General features: G+C 42.0%; 1 protein-coding gene across 15 annotated transcripts in view; it reads right to left on the bottom strand.

Moving 5' to 3' along the window:
- The window catches only part of LOC140465920 (protein TANC2-like), a 1065959-nt gene that overhangs the window by 609289 nt on the left and 437506 nt on the right, over positions 1-19164 (bottom strand). For 3 of the 15 annotated variants that reach the window (XM_072561866.1, XM_072561867.1, XM_072561868.1), the window contains one exon: positions 1231-1374. The exons of the other annotated variants lie outside the window; for them this stretch is intronic. In XM_072561866.1, coding sequence (XP_072417967.1) covers positions 1231-1294 — 64 coding nt within the window. In that variant the 5' untranslated portion in view covers positions 1295-1374. The remainder of the gene's footprint in view (positions 1-1230; positions 1375-19164) is intronic. 15 annotated transcript variants of the gene reach the window in all.

Genomic DNA, 19164 nt, shown 5'->3' with positions numbered 1-19164 from the left:
CAAACCAGTATGTTTCATGAACCACACAAATTATAAAGGGAAGTGCAATAACTTAAATCAATTCATCATTTTTTTACTCAAAATGTTTGCTCACCAATTTCCTTAGTTAGTAAACCAAGGCCTAAAACACCTAAATTACACATTCCTAGAAAGAAACACTGATTTGTACTTGTCCAGTCATGTAAATAAGTGTACACACATCCCTAATTTAGCTCATCAATATTGTTATGAGTCGATAATACTACTGGAAAATTCAGATCCCAGAATGAAACGTGTATTCATAAAACATGTTTTGTTCCTCAGTTAATAAACATAGTAGTTAGTCGATAAGACATATTTACACAAGGTGGCCGATTTTCTTGCACAACAGAAGGTGATTTCACAAAAGTAGTAAAAAAAACTTCTGAATACAGAATACAATTAGAAAGATTTTAATGTACAAAACAAAAGGTTTCTACAGATTTCCTGACACTGTCTGTTACAGAGATTCAAGTCCAGACAAAATTACACCCCTATCTGAACTCTAAATTTCTACCCAACTAACTCCAAGTAGTTGACTTGGCATGGACTGTTTGATGAGACAATTTGACGAGTCCTTTCCAAGTCTACAGACATGACCTTTCCACAAATCTAACAGCGTAAACTTTCTCAGTTCTAATCACCTGCATATTTCTAACCAAACTCCTGGTTTGGAAGCTTCATAAAGTATATTCTTTACTGAAGTAACTGCTTGTCTGATCTGCCCTGAACTCTTCTGATGTGAGAAACTATACTTCTCAAGTCATCTCTGATATCTTAATTGAATTTAAAAATCAAACTTACTCAATCCGAAATTACTTTGTACAGAAAACAAACATAATGGCTTTAAATAAACCTAACAATTTCTTTGATACCATAGGGAGTCAGCAGTCACCTGCCTTCTAATACATGTTGGATTAAGATTACTCTGTTAGAGAAGGTCTGTCTTTTTACAAAAAAAGGAAACCCATTTGCAGAAGAATTCAATACCCATCCACCTTTATTGTGAATTCTAAATTCCAAAAATAATGTTAATATATATAAAATTCACATATCCTTCATCACAATAGAATGATCAACTTTTGCACTATCTATCTAGAGATACACGGATTCATCCTACACCAGTTGCAAAATTGCTGATAGCATTATATGAAGCCCTCAGATGTGGATTTCTACTGACAGACAAGATGGATCGGTCCAGTGTTCACTAACCTAAATTCGGTGATGTTGTATTAACAGCCTCCCACTCTGACAAAAATAGATCTGTCTCGAGCATAAGATGAGATTGTGCTTCACGTAGCAAAGCTCCTTGAAGAATCTTTTGCTCCTAGAACCACCAATTAAAACACAGGGTGCCTGAAATAAGATAATCAAAGTAAATTTAACAATAGAGGTTAGATGAACAGCTGTTTGTTTCGAAAGACAAAACTAGCAAATACCTTTATATAAAAGTAGTTTTTATTAATCTCTCCTTTTTGGAAAACCTTTTTGATATTAGTGTTAAAGCAGACACCTAAGAAGGTAACATAAATTAAATAATATTTCTAGCGGCCCTTGAAGCTACTTTCGGGGAAGTTACTGGTTACAAACATCAGCACACTTCCATCAGTATGGCTTGCTTCATGTGGTTCCAGTTGAGATGCAGGCTGAGGCCTTTATAATGCTGTGATATTGTGTTGTTATGAACAGGACTCTTCAAGACTTCTAGCATGCTCTGAGACATAATACAATGCCAGTTACCAATAAAGCACCGAGTATAACACAGTTCATCCTTCCAGGTGTCAATCAGATTACACACCGGGGAGTCATGGTGAAACTTGCTATCAATATTCCAGACTTTAAACTATACCTCAAGAGAAGCAAAGGCATCTGGCACTGCATTGGAGATATCTTCCTACAGCAACCCTTGCAGGTTACAAAACTTAAGTCAACACAAGGAGTGGATATTTGTAAACTTAAAGTGAAGAATAACAGTGACAATCTGCCAAAATTCCAAGATGCTTGTAGGAAAGCTCTATATTGCTACGAGTAAATCCATAACAATGTTCCAAGAAAGACAAATTGCAAGTGCCAGCTTTGAACATTTGCCATGTTAGAAAAAGTTAAGGAACACACAGGGCATCAGTTATTCTGTACTGAAGCAGCAAGTATCACAGTCACAAAAAAATGAAACAAAAGGTAAATGCTATCAGACTAGACTTTAAGACTGTGGTATTTTTATTTAAATGATTTTTTTCTAGCAGAACGTGCCCTGGTTCTCGCTCACTCCAGCAGTCTGGGAAAATATCATTTGCATAAAAAAACATGTTATAAGGGGACCAAAACTGCTCATACTACTCCAGATATGGTCTCATCAGAAACTTGCAGTGTTTCTGGAAAACCTCCTTACTCTTATACTCCAAATCTTTGCTGCACCTGTATGCTAGGGACCCCCCAAGTCCCTCTGTGTTGCAACTTTCTGCAGTTGTTCTCAATTTAAATAATACTGTTCTTTTCTTCTCCCATCCAAAATGAATTTCACATTTTCCCATATTATACTCCATTTGCCAACTTATTGCCCAGTATTTAATCTATCAATATCTCTGTAAACTGTTTGTATCTCTCTCACAACCTGACTTTCCACCCATTTCAGTGTCATCTACAAATTTGGCTACATTCATTTCCTTCGTCCAAGTCATTAATATATATTGTAAAAAGTTGCTCATTCTGCATTGATCCCTGCAAAACTACATTAGTCAAAAGGTTGTAAACAGGAGCCCCTTATCCCCACTAACCATTTCCTGCCTATGAGCCAATTCTCTTTCCACACCTATTGTGAGGAACATTGTTGAATGCCTTCTGGAAGTCCAAATACAACACATCGACTGGTTCCACTCTATCCAGTCTAGTTAAGACTATCTCAAAAAAAAATAAACTTAACCGGACAGGATTTCTCTTTCACAAAGCCATTCTGACTCAGGTTGATTATGATTTTCCAAATGTCCTACTATTACTTCCTTAACAATTGATTCCAATATTTTTCCAACAGCAGGTGAGAGTCTACTCGACTTGTAGTTAACCACTTTTTGCCTCACTTTCTTTTGCAAAAAGGTTGTCACATTAGCAATTTTCCAATACTTCTTCAGAATCCAACAATGTTTGGAAAAATTGCAACCAGTGCATCCACTATCACTGTAGCTACCTCTTTTAGAATCCTAGGAGTAAGCCATCAGAAATAGAGAACTAACCTGTCTTTAGCCCCATTAGTTTATCTAATCGTACTTTGCTCATGATGGCGATGGTGCTTAATTCCTCCCCCATATTCTATAGTACTAATGGAATGTTCAAAGTATCTTTCACCTTAAAAAGTGATTCAAAGTATCTGTTAAACTCCTCCGTCATTTCCTTGTTCCCCATAAACATCTCTCCAGCTTCATTTTCTGAAGGACATACTCATTATTAGGTATTTAAACAAGCTTTTCTTATCAATCTTTTTATCTTTCTCACTAGTTTGCCCTTGCAATATAATTTCACCATCTTTATTCTCTTTCTAGTCGTCCTTTGCTAAATTCTGAATGCATCCCAGTTTGTCGGTCTATCAGAGATGTAGAGGAAAGGTTAGCAAATACAGTATTCCAAAAGGAGTCAATCCAATGTCCTGTACAACTGCAACATGGCCTCCCAACTCCTACACTTAATGCACTGACCAACAAAGACAAGCGTGCCAAATGTCTTCTTCACCGCCCTGCCTACCTACACCACTTTCAAGGAACTATGAAACTGCACTCCAAGGTCTCCTTGTTTGGCAACACTCCACAGGGTCTTACCATTCAGTATATTACTCCTGCCCTGATTTGCCCTACCAAAATGCAGCATCTCAAATTTATCTATTCTAAGTATAGATAAATATTGGATAATTGGGTCTCATTCTGGGGTAGGTGGGATGTTGACAAACATGATGGTCTATACCTGAACCAGAGGAGGACCAATATCCTGGGGGGTGGAATTTGCTAATGCTATTCAGGAGGGTTTAAACTAATTATGCAGGGGGATGGAAACCTAAATTATAGTTCCAGTGTCCAGGAGGTTGACAGCATTGAGAAATATGGTTTCAAGGTCACAAGAGTTCACCAGCAAGCAGGAAGGTGGTTAGAGGCATGCGGTATAAGATGGGTGAAATTGCAGCATGGGTTGGTATCTGGGACTTCGATGTTGTGGCCATTTCGTAGACATGGATAGAGCAGTGACAGGGATGGTTGTTGCAGGTTCCGGAATTTAAATGTTTCAGTAAGAACACTGAAAATGGTAAAAGAGGGGGAGGTATGGCATTGTTAGTCAAGGACAGCATTACGATAGCAGAAAGGACATTTGAGGACTCGTAGATTGAGGTAGTATGCACTCACGTTAGAAACAGAAAAGGAAAGGTTACCCTATTGAGAGTTTTCTATCAGCCTCCGAATACTTCCAGAGATGTAGAGGAAAGGATAGCAAAGATAATTCTGAATAGGAGCAAGAGTATCAGGGTAGTTGTTATGGGGAATTTTAACTTTCCAAATATTGACTGGAAATACTACATTCCAACTACTTTAGATGGGTCAGTTTTTGTCCAATGTGCGCAGGATGGTTTCCTGACACAGTATGTAGACAAGCCAACAAAGGGTGAGGCCACATTGGATTTGGTACTGGGTAATGAACCTGGCCAGGTGTTAAATTTGGACGTAGGTGAGCACTTTGATGATGTCACCACAATTCAGTTAAGTTTACTTTAGCGATTTAAAAGGGATAGGTATATAATGCAAGGTAGTCCAAATACAACACATCTACTGGTTCCACTCTATCCATTCTAGTTAAGACTATCTCAAAAAAAAAGAAAATAAACTTAACTGGACATAATTTCTCTTTCACAAAGCCATTCTGGGGCAAAAGCAACTATGATGCTTTTGGTGTACCACAAGGATCTGTTTTGGGGCCACTACGGTTTGTCATTTTTATAAATGACTTCAATGAGGGCGTAGACGGATCGGTTAGCAAATTTGTGGATGACATGAAGGGCTGTAGAATTGTGGATAGGGCTGAAGGATGTTGGAGGTTACAGAGAGACATAGATAAGCTGCAGAGCTGGGCTCAGAGGTGGGGAATGGAGTTTAGTGCGGAAAAGTGTGAAGTGATTCATTTAGGAAGGTGCAACAGGAAAAAAAAGTGTACTGGGCTAATGGTAAGTTTCTTGGTAGTGTAGACGAGCAGAGAGATCTCAGTGTCCATTTCCAAGTTGCCAACTCGGTTGATAGGGTTGTTAAAGCCGTATATGGTGTACATGTATTACCTTTTATTGGGAGAGGGATTGAGTTTCGGAGCCACGAGGTCATGCTGCAGCTATACAAAATTCTGGTGCAACCGCACTTGGCATATTGTGTACAGTTCTGGTCACTGCATAACATGAAGGATGTGGAAGCTTTGGAAAGGGTTCAGAGGTGATTTACTAGGATGCTGCCTGGCATGAAGGAAAGATCTTACAAGGAAAGGCTGAGGAAAATGAATCTGTTTTCATTACGGAGAAGAAGGTTGAGGGGTGACTTAATTGAGACATACAAGATAATCAGAGGGTTAGGTAGGGTACACAGCAAGAGCCTTTTTCCTCTGATATTGACAGTTAGCATGAGAGGACATAGCTTTAAATTGAGGGGACAGACAGATGTCAGAGGTAGTTTCTTCACTCAGAGTAGTAGGGGCATGAAATGCACTGTCTGCAACAGTAGGAGACTCACCAAATTTAAGGGCATTTAAATAGTCATAGAATAGACATATGGGTAGAAGATAGGGTCCACAGGTTGGCACAACATTGAAGGCCAAAGGGCCTGTACTGCACTAACATTCCATGTTCTACATTCTCAACTTCATCTGCCACTCCTCAGCCCATCAGCTAATTTTATCAAGATCCCGTTGTAGTCTGAGATAACTTTCTTCGCTGTACTCTACATCAATTTTGGAGTCATCTGAAAACTTACTAACCGTACCTCCTACATTCACATCCAAATCATTGATATCAATGACAAAAAGCAGTGAACTCAGCACCGATCTTAGTTACATACAACTGTCCTCCAGTCCAAAAAAACAAACCTGCTATGTTCTACCTCTGAACCACTTTTGCATCCAAATGGCTAGTTCTCCATGTATTCCACATGATCTAACCTTGTTAATCAGCTTACCATGCCTTACTGAAGTACATATTGACACCACTCTGCCCTTTTCAATCCTCTTAGTCACTTCTTCAAGAAACTCAATCAAGTTACTGAGACAGGACTTCCCACACACATCGCCATGTTGATTATCCCTTAGGGCAATCCTTGCCTTTCCAAACACATGTAAATCTTGCCCCTCTGAATCCCCTCCAACACTTGCCCACCACTCATGTCAGGCTCACTGGTCGATGGTTCCCTGGCTTTTCCTTACCACCTTTCTTAAATAATTGTACCACGTTAGCCAACCTCCAGTTTTCCAGCATCTCACTCATGGCTATTGATGATACAAATATCTGAGCAAGGACTCAGCAATCACTTCCTTAGCTTTCCACGTCATAGGGTATCTTTTCTCTCAGGTCACTTATTGGCCTGCCTCATTAACAATTATCAGATACAAGATTAGATTAGATTACTTACAGTGTGGAAACAGGCCCTTCGGCCCAACAAGTCCACACCGCCCCGCCGAAGCACAACCCACCCATACCCCTACATCTACCCCTTACCTAACACTACGGGCAATTTAGCATGGCCAATTCACCTGACCCACACATCTTTGGACTGTGGGAGGAAACCGGAGCACCCGGAGGAAACCCACGGGGAGAACGTGCAAACTCCACACAGTCAGTCGCCTGAGGCTGGAATTGAACCCAGGTCTCTGGCGCTGTGAGGCAGCAGTGCTAACCACTGTGCCACCGTGCCGCCCAAAGAAGATAGCCTGCTTCCTCGTTGGTTCCATGACATATTGTTCTCGGAAAATATCCTTGATGCACTATGAACTAATTGCCGTAGCTTCCCTTTTCAATTTGATTCACCCCATTATCATGAAGATTAAAGTTGTCCATAATTATCGCACTATTCTTTCTCCATGATCCTATTATGATGTTAATTTGCAGCCTTTCCCACAGACTGGCTGATGAGATTAGATTAGATTCCCTACAGTATGAAAACAGGCCCTTCGGCCCAACAAGTCCACACCGAACCTCCAAAGAGTAACCCACCCAGACCCATTTCCCTCTGACTAATGCACCTAACACTATGGGCAATTTAACATGCCAATTCACCTAACCTGCACATCTTTTGGACTGTGGGAGGAAACCCACGCTGACACAGGGAGAATGTGCAAACTCCACATAGACAGTCGCCCAAGGCTGGAATCGAACCCGGGTCCTAGTGTTGTGAGGGTGCAGTGTTAACCACTGAGCCACCATGCCGCCCCACAGTGTTTGGGGTCTTAACATTTCTCCTACCAATGTCTTCTTTCTCTTACATTTTCTTAAACCCCTGCCCAAATGGACTCTATGTCATCCAAGCGTAATCATCTCTCACAACTATTCTCATTTCATCTCTTATTAATAGTATTGCCCTTTTCCATCCATCTTGTCTTTCTGAAGAGGCATATATCCCTGAATGCTAAATACCTAAATACCTCAGTAGGAGGTCATATTAATTTACCTCAATTTGCAGTGGCAATTCTTCCACCTCATTCAGGATGCTTCACGTATTAAGATGCAAAGCTTTTAAGTTTGTTCTGATATAAAATTTCCCTATATTTCTATAGTTCCTTGGTACAATATAACATTCATACAATCTGTCCCTTTCTTTTATTTTCTACTAACAACAAGCCCTATCACCAACATGCAATTCTAAGTTTTCTTTGATATTTGATTTACTAAATTTTCCATGCAACTGAACATGCCACCCCTAATTTAAAGTCCTGTCTCTATTATCTAGTTGTGCAATTTGCCAGGACTTTTGTTCCTGGATGTTTCAGGTGCAACCCATTCCATTGGAACAGCTCCCTGCTCCCCGAGTAGCAGTTGGTATGAATGCCCCATGAATTCAAACCCATTTCTCCCACACCAATCTCCGAGCCACACATTCACCTCTTTAAATTTGTGCCCATTAGCTCATGGCTCAGGTAGTAATCTGAAGATTACCTTTTTGTTTCTGGTTTTCAACTGGTTCTATGACATACTGTTCTAGGAAACTATCCCAAGCTGCTCATTTTCCATCAGCACAACCTCTTTCCTCATTGTTAGTACCTACATGGACTCCCACTTGAAGATGCTCTGCAGTCCAGATGAGGTACGCTACAGAAGGAACCATAGGATAAACCAATTCTCAGAAGATGATTTCCAATGACTAACTATTCCTCATTTAACGTTTACTCTTAAAATGACTGTCATCTTTTATGGATTAGTGGTGCTGAGAAGCACAGCACTTCAGGCAGCATCCAAGGAGTAGTAGAACAGTCGATCTTCCGTAATTACACCGGCACCACTCCCCACCTCTTCCTCCGCTACTTTGATGACTGCATTGAAGCCACCTCGTGCTCCCGCGAGGAGGTTGAGCAAATCATCAACTTCACCTACACATTCCACCCTGACCTTAAATTTACCTGGACCATCTCTGACACCTCCTTCCCCTTCCTAGACCTCTCCAGCTCCATTAATGATGACCGACTTGATAACGACATTTTTTACACACCGACCGACTCCCACAGCTACCTGGATTACACCTCTTCCCACCCTACCCCCTGCAAAAATGCCATCCTGTATTCCCAATTCCTCCGCCTCCACCGTATCTGCTCCCAGGAGGACCAGTTCCACCACAGAACACACCAGATGGCCTCGTCCTTTAGAGACCGTAATTTCCCTTCCCACGTGGTTAAAGATGCACTCCAACACATCTCGTCCACATCCCGCACCTCCGCACTCAGACCCCACCCCCCTAGCCGTAACAAGGACAGAACGCCCCTGGTGCTCACCTTCCACCCTACCAACCTTCGCATAAACTAACTCAGCTGCTGACATTTCCTCCACCTCCAAACAGACCCCACCACCAGGGATATATTTCCCTCCCCACCTCTTTCCGCCTTCCGCAAAGACCGTTCCCTCCATGACTACCTGGTCAGGTCCACGACCCCTTCAAACCACCCTCCCATCCTGGCACCTTCCCCTGCCACCGCAGGAATTGCAAAACCTGCGCCCACACCTCCTCCCTCACGTCCATCCAAGGCCATAAAGGAGTCTTCAACATCCAAAGTTTTACTTGCACATCCACCAATATCATTTATTGTATCCGTTGCTCCCGATGCAATCTCCTCTACATTGGGGAGACTGGATGCCTCCAGCAGAGCGCTTTAGGGAACATCTCCGGGACACCCGCACCAATCAACCACACCGCCCTGTGGCCCAACATTTCAACCCCAGGACATCAATGTGGACTTCAACAGTTTCCTCATTTTCCCTTCCCCCACCTCACCCCAGTTCCAAACTTCCAGTTCAGCACTGTCCCCATGACTTGTCCTACCTGCCTATCTTTTCCACCTATCCACTCCACCCTCCCCCCCCCCAACCTATCACCTTCATCCCCTCCCCCATTCACCTATTGTACTCTGTGCTACTTTCTGCCCACCCCCATCCTCCTCTCACTTATCTCTCCACCCTTCAGGCTCTCTGCCTGTATTCCTGAAGGGCTTTTGCCCAAAACGTCAATTTTACTGCTCCTCAGGAAGGGCTCATGCCCGAAATGTCGATTCTCCTGCTCCTTGGATGCTGCCTGACCTGCTGCGCTTTTCCAGCAACACATTTTCAGCACTGATCTCCAGCATCTGCAGTCCTCACTTTCACCTTTTATGATTACACATGATTTAAATTCTGCCAGCACTGAAAATCAGACATGATAAATTTTCAGGTAGGCCAATAAATTTCACTATAATTACGTGCAAGCGGCTCTGTGACAGATAGCTTCAAAGAACATCTCGCAAGAGGAAAAGGAGGTGGAAGGGTTAAGGAGCAAATTCTAGACTCTCTAGCGAAGGTTGTTGAAAGCACAGCTACCAATGGTACAATGATTACTATTCAGTTGAGTTAAGGGCCAGAATTGCAGGAGCAGAGGAAACATAGCAAGAAGAGATTAGAGAGAACGGCAAGATCACAGAATAAATTAAAAACAGGCATGAAGCAATGTAGGTCAGCAAGCACATAGGCACTGAGTGAATAGAAATCAGCAAGTTAGGAGATGGGCATTACAGTTTGAAATGAGCTCAAGTTTACAAAAGCGGAGAGATGGAAAGCTGACCAAATGTGTTAGGATTGTCAACTTTAATGGTAGCAAAGCCAGAATTGAATTAGCCTTTCCTGAACTCAAGACTTTTTTTTAAAAAGAAAAGGCAAAATCATGCATGTTTAGAACAAGAATGAGACCAATGCCGTCAAGGTAAGTTTGTTAGTGCTACTAGTGATAGTTTATGTTCATTCGTCAAAAGGAGGAGGCTCAGCCTAACATAGTAAGGGAACCAAGACAAAGTGAATTCAATCTTGTTAAGATTGATGGGGGAATGCAAGGCTGGACAGCCTCTAATGCTCACAGTTTTATAGGCAAGACAGCTGAGTTCAAGACGCGCATTGACACATGGATGTAGGTAATGTTGCCATCACCAAGATATAGTTAAGGGAGAGACAGGGCGAACAACTAAACATTTCCATGTATAGGTGAGACAGGGAAGGTGCATGAAAGGAGGTTGTGTTACATCATTAACAAAGTGACAGGTACTGCAATAAATGAGAGTTTGTCAGTAGAGTACAGAATAAGACGTGGGCAGTCATACCGCTGAGATCACTGCTAGGAGTGTATATTGGCCCACAAAAACTCAACAGACAGTAGAGGCGCAGGTAATGTAGCCAATTAACTGAGTTGCGTACAATAGAACATTACAGCGCAGTACAGGCACTTCAGCCCTGGATGCTGCGCCGACCTGTGGAACCAATCTAAATCCCAGTTAATCTACACTATTCCATTCTCGTCCATATGCCTATCCAATGACCATTTAAATGTTCTTAAACTGGCAAGTCTACTATTTTGCAGGCAGTGCGTTCCACGTCCTTACTACTCAGAGTAAAGAAATTACCTCTGACATCTGCCCTATATCTATCACCCCTCAATTTAAAGCTATGTCCTCTCGTGCTAGCCATCGCAATCAGAAGAAAAGGGCTTTCACTGTCCATTCTATCTAACCCTCTGATTATCTTGTATGTCTCAATTAAGTTATCTCTCAACCTTCTTCTCCCTAATGAAAACAACCTCAAGTCCCTCAGCCTTTTCTAGTAAGACCTTCCCTTACCAGGAAACATCCTAGTAAATCTCCTCTGCACTCTTTCCAAAGCTTCCACATTCTTTTCATAATGCGGTGACCAGAACTGCACACAATAGTCCAAGTGCAGCCGCACCAGAGTTTTGTACAGCTGCAACATGACCTCAAGGTTCCGAAAATCGGTCCCCTTACCAATAAATGCTAATACACCATATGCCTTCTTAACAACCCTCTCAACTTGGTGGCAACTTTCAAGATTTGATGGACCTGGACACTGAGATCCCACTGCTCATCTACACTACCAAGAAACTTACCATTAGCCCAGTACTCTGCATTCCTGTTACTCCTTCCAAAGTGAATCACCTCATACTTTTCCTCATTAAACTCCATTTGTCACCTCTCAACCTAGCTCTGCAGCTTATCTATCTCCCTCTGTAACTTCCAACATCCTTCAGCACTATCCACAACTCCTCCGACCTTCGTGTCATCCACAAATTTACTAACTCATCCAGGTCATTTATAAAAATGACAAACAGCACTGGCCACAAAAGAGATCCTTGCAGTACACCACTAGTAACTCAACTCCAGGATGAACACTTCCCTCTGTCTTCTTACAGTTAGCCAATTTCTGATCCAAACCACTAAGTCACCCTCAATCCCATGCCGCTGTATTTTGTGCAACAGCTTACCTTGGGGAGCCTGATCAAATGCCTTAACATAATCCATATACATCACTTCAATTGCTTTACCCTCATCCACCTGCTTGGTCACCTTCTCAAAGAACTCAATAACATTTGTGAGGTACAATCTACCATTCACAAAACCATGTTGACTATCCCTAATCAACTTATTCTTTTCCAAATGATTATAAATCCTCTCTCTTATAACCCTTTCCAACACTTTATCCACAACCAAAGTAAGGCTCACTGGTTTATAATTACAGGGTTGTCTCTACTTCCCTTCTTGAACAAGGGGTCAACATTTGCTGCCTTAAATCATCTGGCACTATTCCTGTAGATAATGACGACATAAAAATCAAAGCCAAAGACTCTGCAATCACCTCCCTGGCCTCCCAGATAATCCAAGGATAAATCCCATCTGGGCAAGGGGACTTAACTAATTTTACATTTTCCAGCTTCATCCTTGTGAACCGCAATCCCATCTAGTCTAGTAGTCTGTAGTGCAGTATTCTCCTCAACAACATTTCATTTGTATTCACACTAGAAAATGACAAAGTATTCATTTAGCACTTTCCTACCTCCTGACTACATGTACAACTTCCCACTACTAGCCCTGAATGGCCCTAATCTTAGTCTAGTCTTTTTTTTTATTCCTTACATACTGTGGAACGTTTTAGGGTCTTCCCTGATCCTACCTGCCAACAGCCTCTGATGTCCCCTCCTCGCTTATCTCAGCTTGCACTTTAGGTACTTCCTGGCTAACTTGTAACTCTTAAGTGCTCTGAGTTATCACATCTAATCCTAACATAAGTCTTCTTCTTACTCTTGACACTGGATTCAACTTCTTTAGTAAACCATGGCTTCTACCCTCAACAACTTCCTCCCAGCCTGACAAGTACATACTTATCAAGGATCCGCAATAGCTGTTTCCTGAATACGCTCCACATTTCAATTGCACCCATTCCCTGCAGTTTCCTTCCCTATCGTATGCATCCTAAATCTTGCTTAATCACATCGTAATTGCCTTTACTCCACCTATAATTCTTGCCCTGCAGTACACAACCATCCATTTCCATCGCTAAAGTAAACATAACTGAGTTGTGGTCACTATCATCAAAGTGCTCGCCTATCTCCAAATCTAAAATCTGGCCAGGTTCATTACCAAGTACCAAATCCAATGTGGCCTCTCCCCTTGTTGGCCTGTCGACATACTGTGTCACAAAACTCTCCTGCACACACTGGACAAAACCTGACTGTTCTAAAGTATTTGAACTGCAGTATTCCCAGTCAATATTTGGAAAGTTAAAGTCCCCCATAATAACTATCCTGTCACTCTTGCTCCTATCAAGGATCATCTTTGTTATGCTATCCTCTACATCTCTGGAACTATTCAGAGGCCTATAGAAAACTCTCAACTCTTTGACCTCTCCTTTCCTGTCTCTAATGTCAGCCCATACTACCTCAGTAGATGAATCCTCATCCTTTCTGCAACCGTAATACTGTCCTTGACTAATAATGCCACAACCCCCATCCCCCCTTACTGAAAGATCTAAATCCCATCAATAATAAGGTAACTACATTAAGGGATTTCAACTTCCCCAACATTAACTAGGATAGTCACAGTTTAAGTCCTTTAAACAGAGCAAGTTTCTCTAAATGTATTCAGGAGAGCTTTTTATGTCAGGACATAGAAGGTCCACAAGCGATGTTGCCGTGCTGGACCTAATTCCAGGGTAATGTTTTTATGCAGAGGATTTTGAAACTGGAACACACTGTCTGGCAGACTCTTGGAGGCATGAAACCTCAACCTTTAAAACGTACATAGATGACCACTCTAAATGTCATTTAAGGCAATGGGCCAAATGCTGAATAGAGTTATAGAGATGGAGAAAGTTAAAAATCAGAACACCAGGTTATAGTCCAACTGGTTTATATGGAAGCACTAGCTTTCGGAGTGCTACTCCTTCATCACGTCATTGTGGAGAATAAGACTGTAAGACACGGAATTTATAGCAAAAGTTTACAGTGTGATGTAACTGAGATTGTATATTGAAAAAGACCTGGATTGTTTGTTAAGTCTCTCACCTTTTAGAATGACCTTTCATATCTAAATCGCAAAACTTTTTTTAAATGTTACATTCTCAAGTGAACTGGATGCTGCCTGACCTGCTGTGCTTTTCCAGCACCACTCAGATCTAAACTCTTAGACAATTGGTGTCATGTCGGCCCAGATAACGTATTGAAGGTGTTAGCTCCCTGTGCCACAATGGTCAGACTGATTCTAATCTCAAAAACGGATTTACAGAATCTTACATGGATTCATGCAGTTTTTGAGCAAGTACAATGTAATTCTGCAAGTACAAACTTATATGTGTATGACCGCGCGTGTGTGTGCGCGCGTGCGTGCGCGTGTGTATGTGTGTGAGTGAGAGTGTAAAGGGGTTTAAGTCTGCGAGAGGGTGTGCGTGGGAGTGTGTGAGTGTATGAGAGGATCTGCATGAGTATGTGCATGTGTGTAGTGCAATGGAGTCACCTGTAGTGTGACATGAACCCACCTTGGAGACGGTCACCCGACATTCTGGGGAGTCCAAGACTGCTGAAGTGTCCTCCGACTGGGAAGGAACACTGCAGTCTGTTGACTTGTGCGGTGTCCATTCATCCGTTGTTATAACCTGTGTTTCGTCTTGCCAATGTACCATGCCCAGGGCATCCTTGCCTGCAGCGTACGAGATAGACAGCATTGGCTGAGTCGCATGAGTACCTGCCCGTACATGGTGGTGTTCCCACGCATAATGGTGGTATCAGTGTCAACAGTCTGACGTGTCTTGCAGTGTCTACCGTGACAAGGTTGTATGGTATTGCCCTGAAAGTCAGGCAGTTTGCTACAAACTTTAGGTTTGGTGGCTGTTTAAAGGCGAGAAGTGGAGGTATGGGGAAGGTCTTGGTAAGGTACCCATCCTCATTAATAATGTGACGCAGGCTGCAAAGAACATGGTGTAGTTTTTCGGCTCCTGGGAAGTACTGGACAACAAAGGATACCCTGTCGGTTGCAGCGCGTGTGTCTCCTGAGGAGGTCATTACAGTTTCTCGCTGTGGCATGTCAGAACTGGCAGTCGAAGAGTTGAGTGTTGTACTCCATTCTTATGAGCACTTCCGAGTACTTCATGCAACTCAGCCAATGTTGTCTATCTCATATGCTGCAGGCAAGGATGCCCTGAGGTATGGTACATTGGCGAGACCAAACAGAGGCTACAGCAATGGATGAATGGACACTGCAAAACAAACAGACAAGAGTGTTCCCTCCCAGTCAGGGAGCACTTCCGCGGTCTGGTACTTTTGACCTCGGACCTTTGGATGACTGTCCTCCAAGGCGGACTACGGGACAGGCAACAACGAAAAGTGGCAGAGCAGCATCTGTTAACCAAGTTCGGTACCCATGTGGAAGGCCTCAGCGGAACCTGGGGCTCATGTTACACCACAGGTTACCCCATTGCACTACACACAGACTCAGACACACATGCAGACCCTCTCTCATACACGCACACATACACTCCCACATACACCCTCTCACAGACTTAAACCCCTTTACACTCACACAGATATACAAAGGCCCTCTCACAGACATTCAACCTCTACTCCCACACAAATACACACCCACGGCACACATACACAAGTTTGTGGGGTGAATTTGTACTTGCAAAATTACATTTTATTTTGCTCAAAAGCTGCATGAATCCATGAATTCTGTAAATCCGTTTTTGAAATTAGAATCAGTCTGACCATGGTGGCACAGGTAGCCTCACGCAGGGAGCTAACACCTTCAATACATTATCTGGGCCGACATGGCGCCAATTGTTAAAGTTCACTTGAGAATGTAACTTTTGAAAAAAGTTTTGCAACTTAAGATATGAAAGAACTGAAACCAACATGGTCATTCTAAAAGATGAGAGACCTAACATACAATCCAGGTCTTTTTCAATATACAATTTCAGTTACATCACACTGTAAACTTTAGCTATAAATTCTGTATCTTACAATCTTATTCGCCACAATCACCTGGAGGAGCAGCATTCCAAAAGCTAGAGTTTCCAAATAAAAAAGTTGGACTATAACCTGGTGTTGTGTGACTTTTAACTTTGTGCATTGCAGTCAAACACCAGTTTCTCCAAATCATAGAGATGTAGAGCACAGAAACAGATCCTTCGGTACATCTCGTCCATACCAACTATATAGTGAGATTTGTGATATAGTGAGATATAGAGCACAGACTCGTCGGGTCCACACTGTCCTATGACTCTTCATATACACAGAGGTCACAGCTGAAACTGATAAAACACAGAAATTAGGTGCAGGAGTAGGCCATTTGGCCCTTTGAGCCTGCACCACACCTAAGACAATTAATTCAACTAAAGGACAGCAAGGATTTCTCCATGGCGATCTCATACAGAAGTGATGATTTTGAGCTTTTAAACCAGCAGTGTGTCAATTATCAACACATTTATTTGCATACTGATATTAAATAGATATGACTAGTTTAGTTTGGGATTATGGTTGGTATGGACTGGTTGGACAAAAAGCCCTCTTTCCATGCTGTATGATTATTAGATTAGATTACACTTGCAGTGTGGAAACAGGCACTTCGGCCCAACAAGCCCACACCAACCTTCCGAAGAACAACCCACCCAGACCCATTCCCCTACATTTACCCCTTAACCTAACACTGTGGGCAATTTAGCATGGCCAATGCACATTTTTGGACTGTGGAAGGAAACCAGAGCACCCGGAGGAAACTCACACAGACACGGGGAGAATGTGCAAACTCCACAGAGACCGTTGCCTGAGGCAGGAATTGAACTTATGGCACAGTGTTAGTGTCCTGAACCCAACAGGCCCACCTGCTCCAGACGTGTGTAATAATATCTCTGAACAGGTTGATCAGCAAAAATAGGTTAAATTAAAAACCTATTCTATAACCTATAGGTTAAATTAAAAACCTATCCGGGTCTCTGGCGCTGTGAGGCAGCAGTGCTAATCACTGTGCAATGGCATTTTAAATTCCTATTAACAAGCAAAAGACACTGTGGATCATAACATGACACTATCATAGGAGCTTCATTTAAACCATCAATAGCGTTCCATCTTCCACTTTAGACTGAAAGTATTTGTGGGGTGAATATTTGGTTTTTCTTTTCATCAGAAAATTACAGAAGCAGATGTCACTTGCTGTGAATTAAAACATACATTGGAAATTGCTATGGAAACATGCAACTTTACTGATGATATTAAATAACATTTTACCAATCTAAAAATGCACCGTGCATAAGATAAGTTGGTGGTCAAGTGGGTTGCTATGCCCTGGGTGATGGCAAGTGAGCTTGACTGCTGTTGGAACTGCACTCATTCAAGTAACATTCTTCAGGGGAGTTTGGCAAATCAAATGGTAACTCTCAGATAAAATAACATTAGGAATGGAGGCAAACTCCACCAAACAAATTATGAACTCCTTTTGAATCCCACGACAGCTAGTGGTGTGTGCAAATTGGAGACTGCATTTCCTTTTCATCAACACAGACTTCAATTTCAAAGTAACTCACTACATGTCAAGCAGTATGGGAGCACTTAGAGCTGTGAAGAATCAGTTTATAAAAGTAATTTTTCTCAGTTAAACCATCCAGAAAATCTCCACAGAACTAGAAGCCCACACATTAGAATATTATCAGCAACAATCGACTCCAAAGCAAGCAGAGAAAGACATTTATTGACTTAAAAGTCTTGGGGAATCAAACACCTTATATTAAAAAAATTCTGTTCATATAAATATTGAGATCAGGTCTGTTGTAATGCTGATTTCCTTTAAAAACAAAATGTAAATTTTTGATCTATGCAGCCCAAGGGCATAGCAATGCAATGGGACCTTCATCCTTGCTATGAAAATAAAGGAAATTCATCTTGCATTGTTCATTAGCCTGGCAGACAATTAAAGAATTAGACTGGCAACAACACAAGACCTGACTGTATTGCTTATTCAGTCAGAAAACTGTAAATACGGTAAAACAAAGATGCAGGAAAGATTTCCACTTAATTAGACTTCCATTACGAATTAGATGTAGAATTTAACACATTAATTTCATTTACAAATATCTGTAGATTCTCATGGCAATACATACACCAAATTAAAGGCGAACATTTTGTATGCTATGTCATGTATAGAATGTAAACAGTAGAACTAAGCAATATAGGAACAATATCCACTCAGGTGGATAGAGTTTGTAAGAAGGCCTATGGAGTATTATCGTTCATTAGCAGAGGGATTGAATTCAAGAGTCGTGAAGTGATGTTGCAGCTGTACAGGACTTTGGTTAGGCCACAGTTGGAGTACTGTGTGCAGTTCTGGTCACCTCACTTTAGGAAAGATGTGGAAGCTTTGGAGAGGTTGCAGAGAAGATTTACCAGGATGTTGCCTGGAATGGAGAGTAGGTCGTACGAGGATAGGTTGAGAGTTCTCGGCCTTTTCTCGTTGGAACGGCGAAGGATGAGGGGTGACTTGATAGAGGTTTATAAGATGATCAGAGGAATAGATAGAGTAGACAGTCAGAAACTTTTTCCCCGGGTACAACAGAGTGTTACAAGGGGACATAAATTTAAGGTGAAGGGTGGAAGGTATAGGGGAGATGTCAGGGGTGGGTTCTTTACCCAGAGAGTGGTGGGGGCATGGAATGCGCTGCCCGTGGGAGTGGTAGAGTCAGAATCATTGGCGACCTTTAAGCAGCATTTGGATAGGTACATGGATGGGTGCTTAATCTAGGTTAGAAGTTCGACACAACATCGTGGGCCGAAGGGCCTGTTCTGTGCTGTATTGTTCTATGTTCTATGTTCTATGTTCTAATAGGTTCCTTAGCCCTGTTGATTGTACTATGCCATTCAATGAGAGCATGTTGATCTGTGACCCAAATATACATGCATACCGCTGGCCAGAGGTAATGCTTTTTGTTGATTTTGTATGAATTTTAAATTAATAAGTGAAGCCATTTACATAAGTGTAGCCCAAACAGTTGCTACAGCTTACAGGAAGCACTTCCTAGTTTCACTCCTGGAAGGTCAACTACTTTTTTGACTGTGCTCCCTACAAACCTGCATTATCTTCTATCAGTAG

This window comes from Chiloscyllium punctatum, chromosome 42 (genome assembly GCF_047496795.1).
Source record: "Chiloscyllium punctatum isolate Juve2018m chromosome 42, sChiPun1.3, whole genome shotgun sequence".
In the NCBI taxonomy this organism is placed as follows: domain Eukaryota; kingdom Metazoa; phylum Chordata; class Chondrichthyes; order Orectolobiformes; family Hemiscylliidae; genus Chiloscyllium; species Chiloscyllium punctatum.
This window is presented reverse-complemented; position numbering and strand designations above follow the sequence as displayed.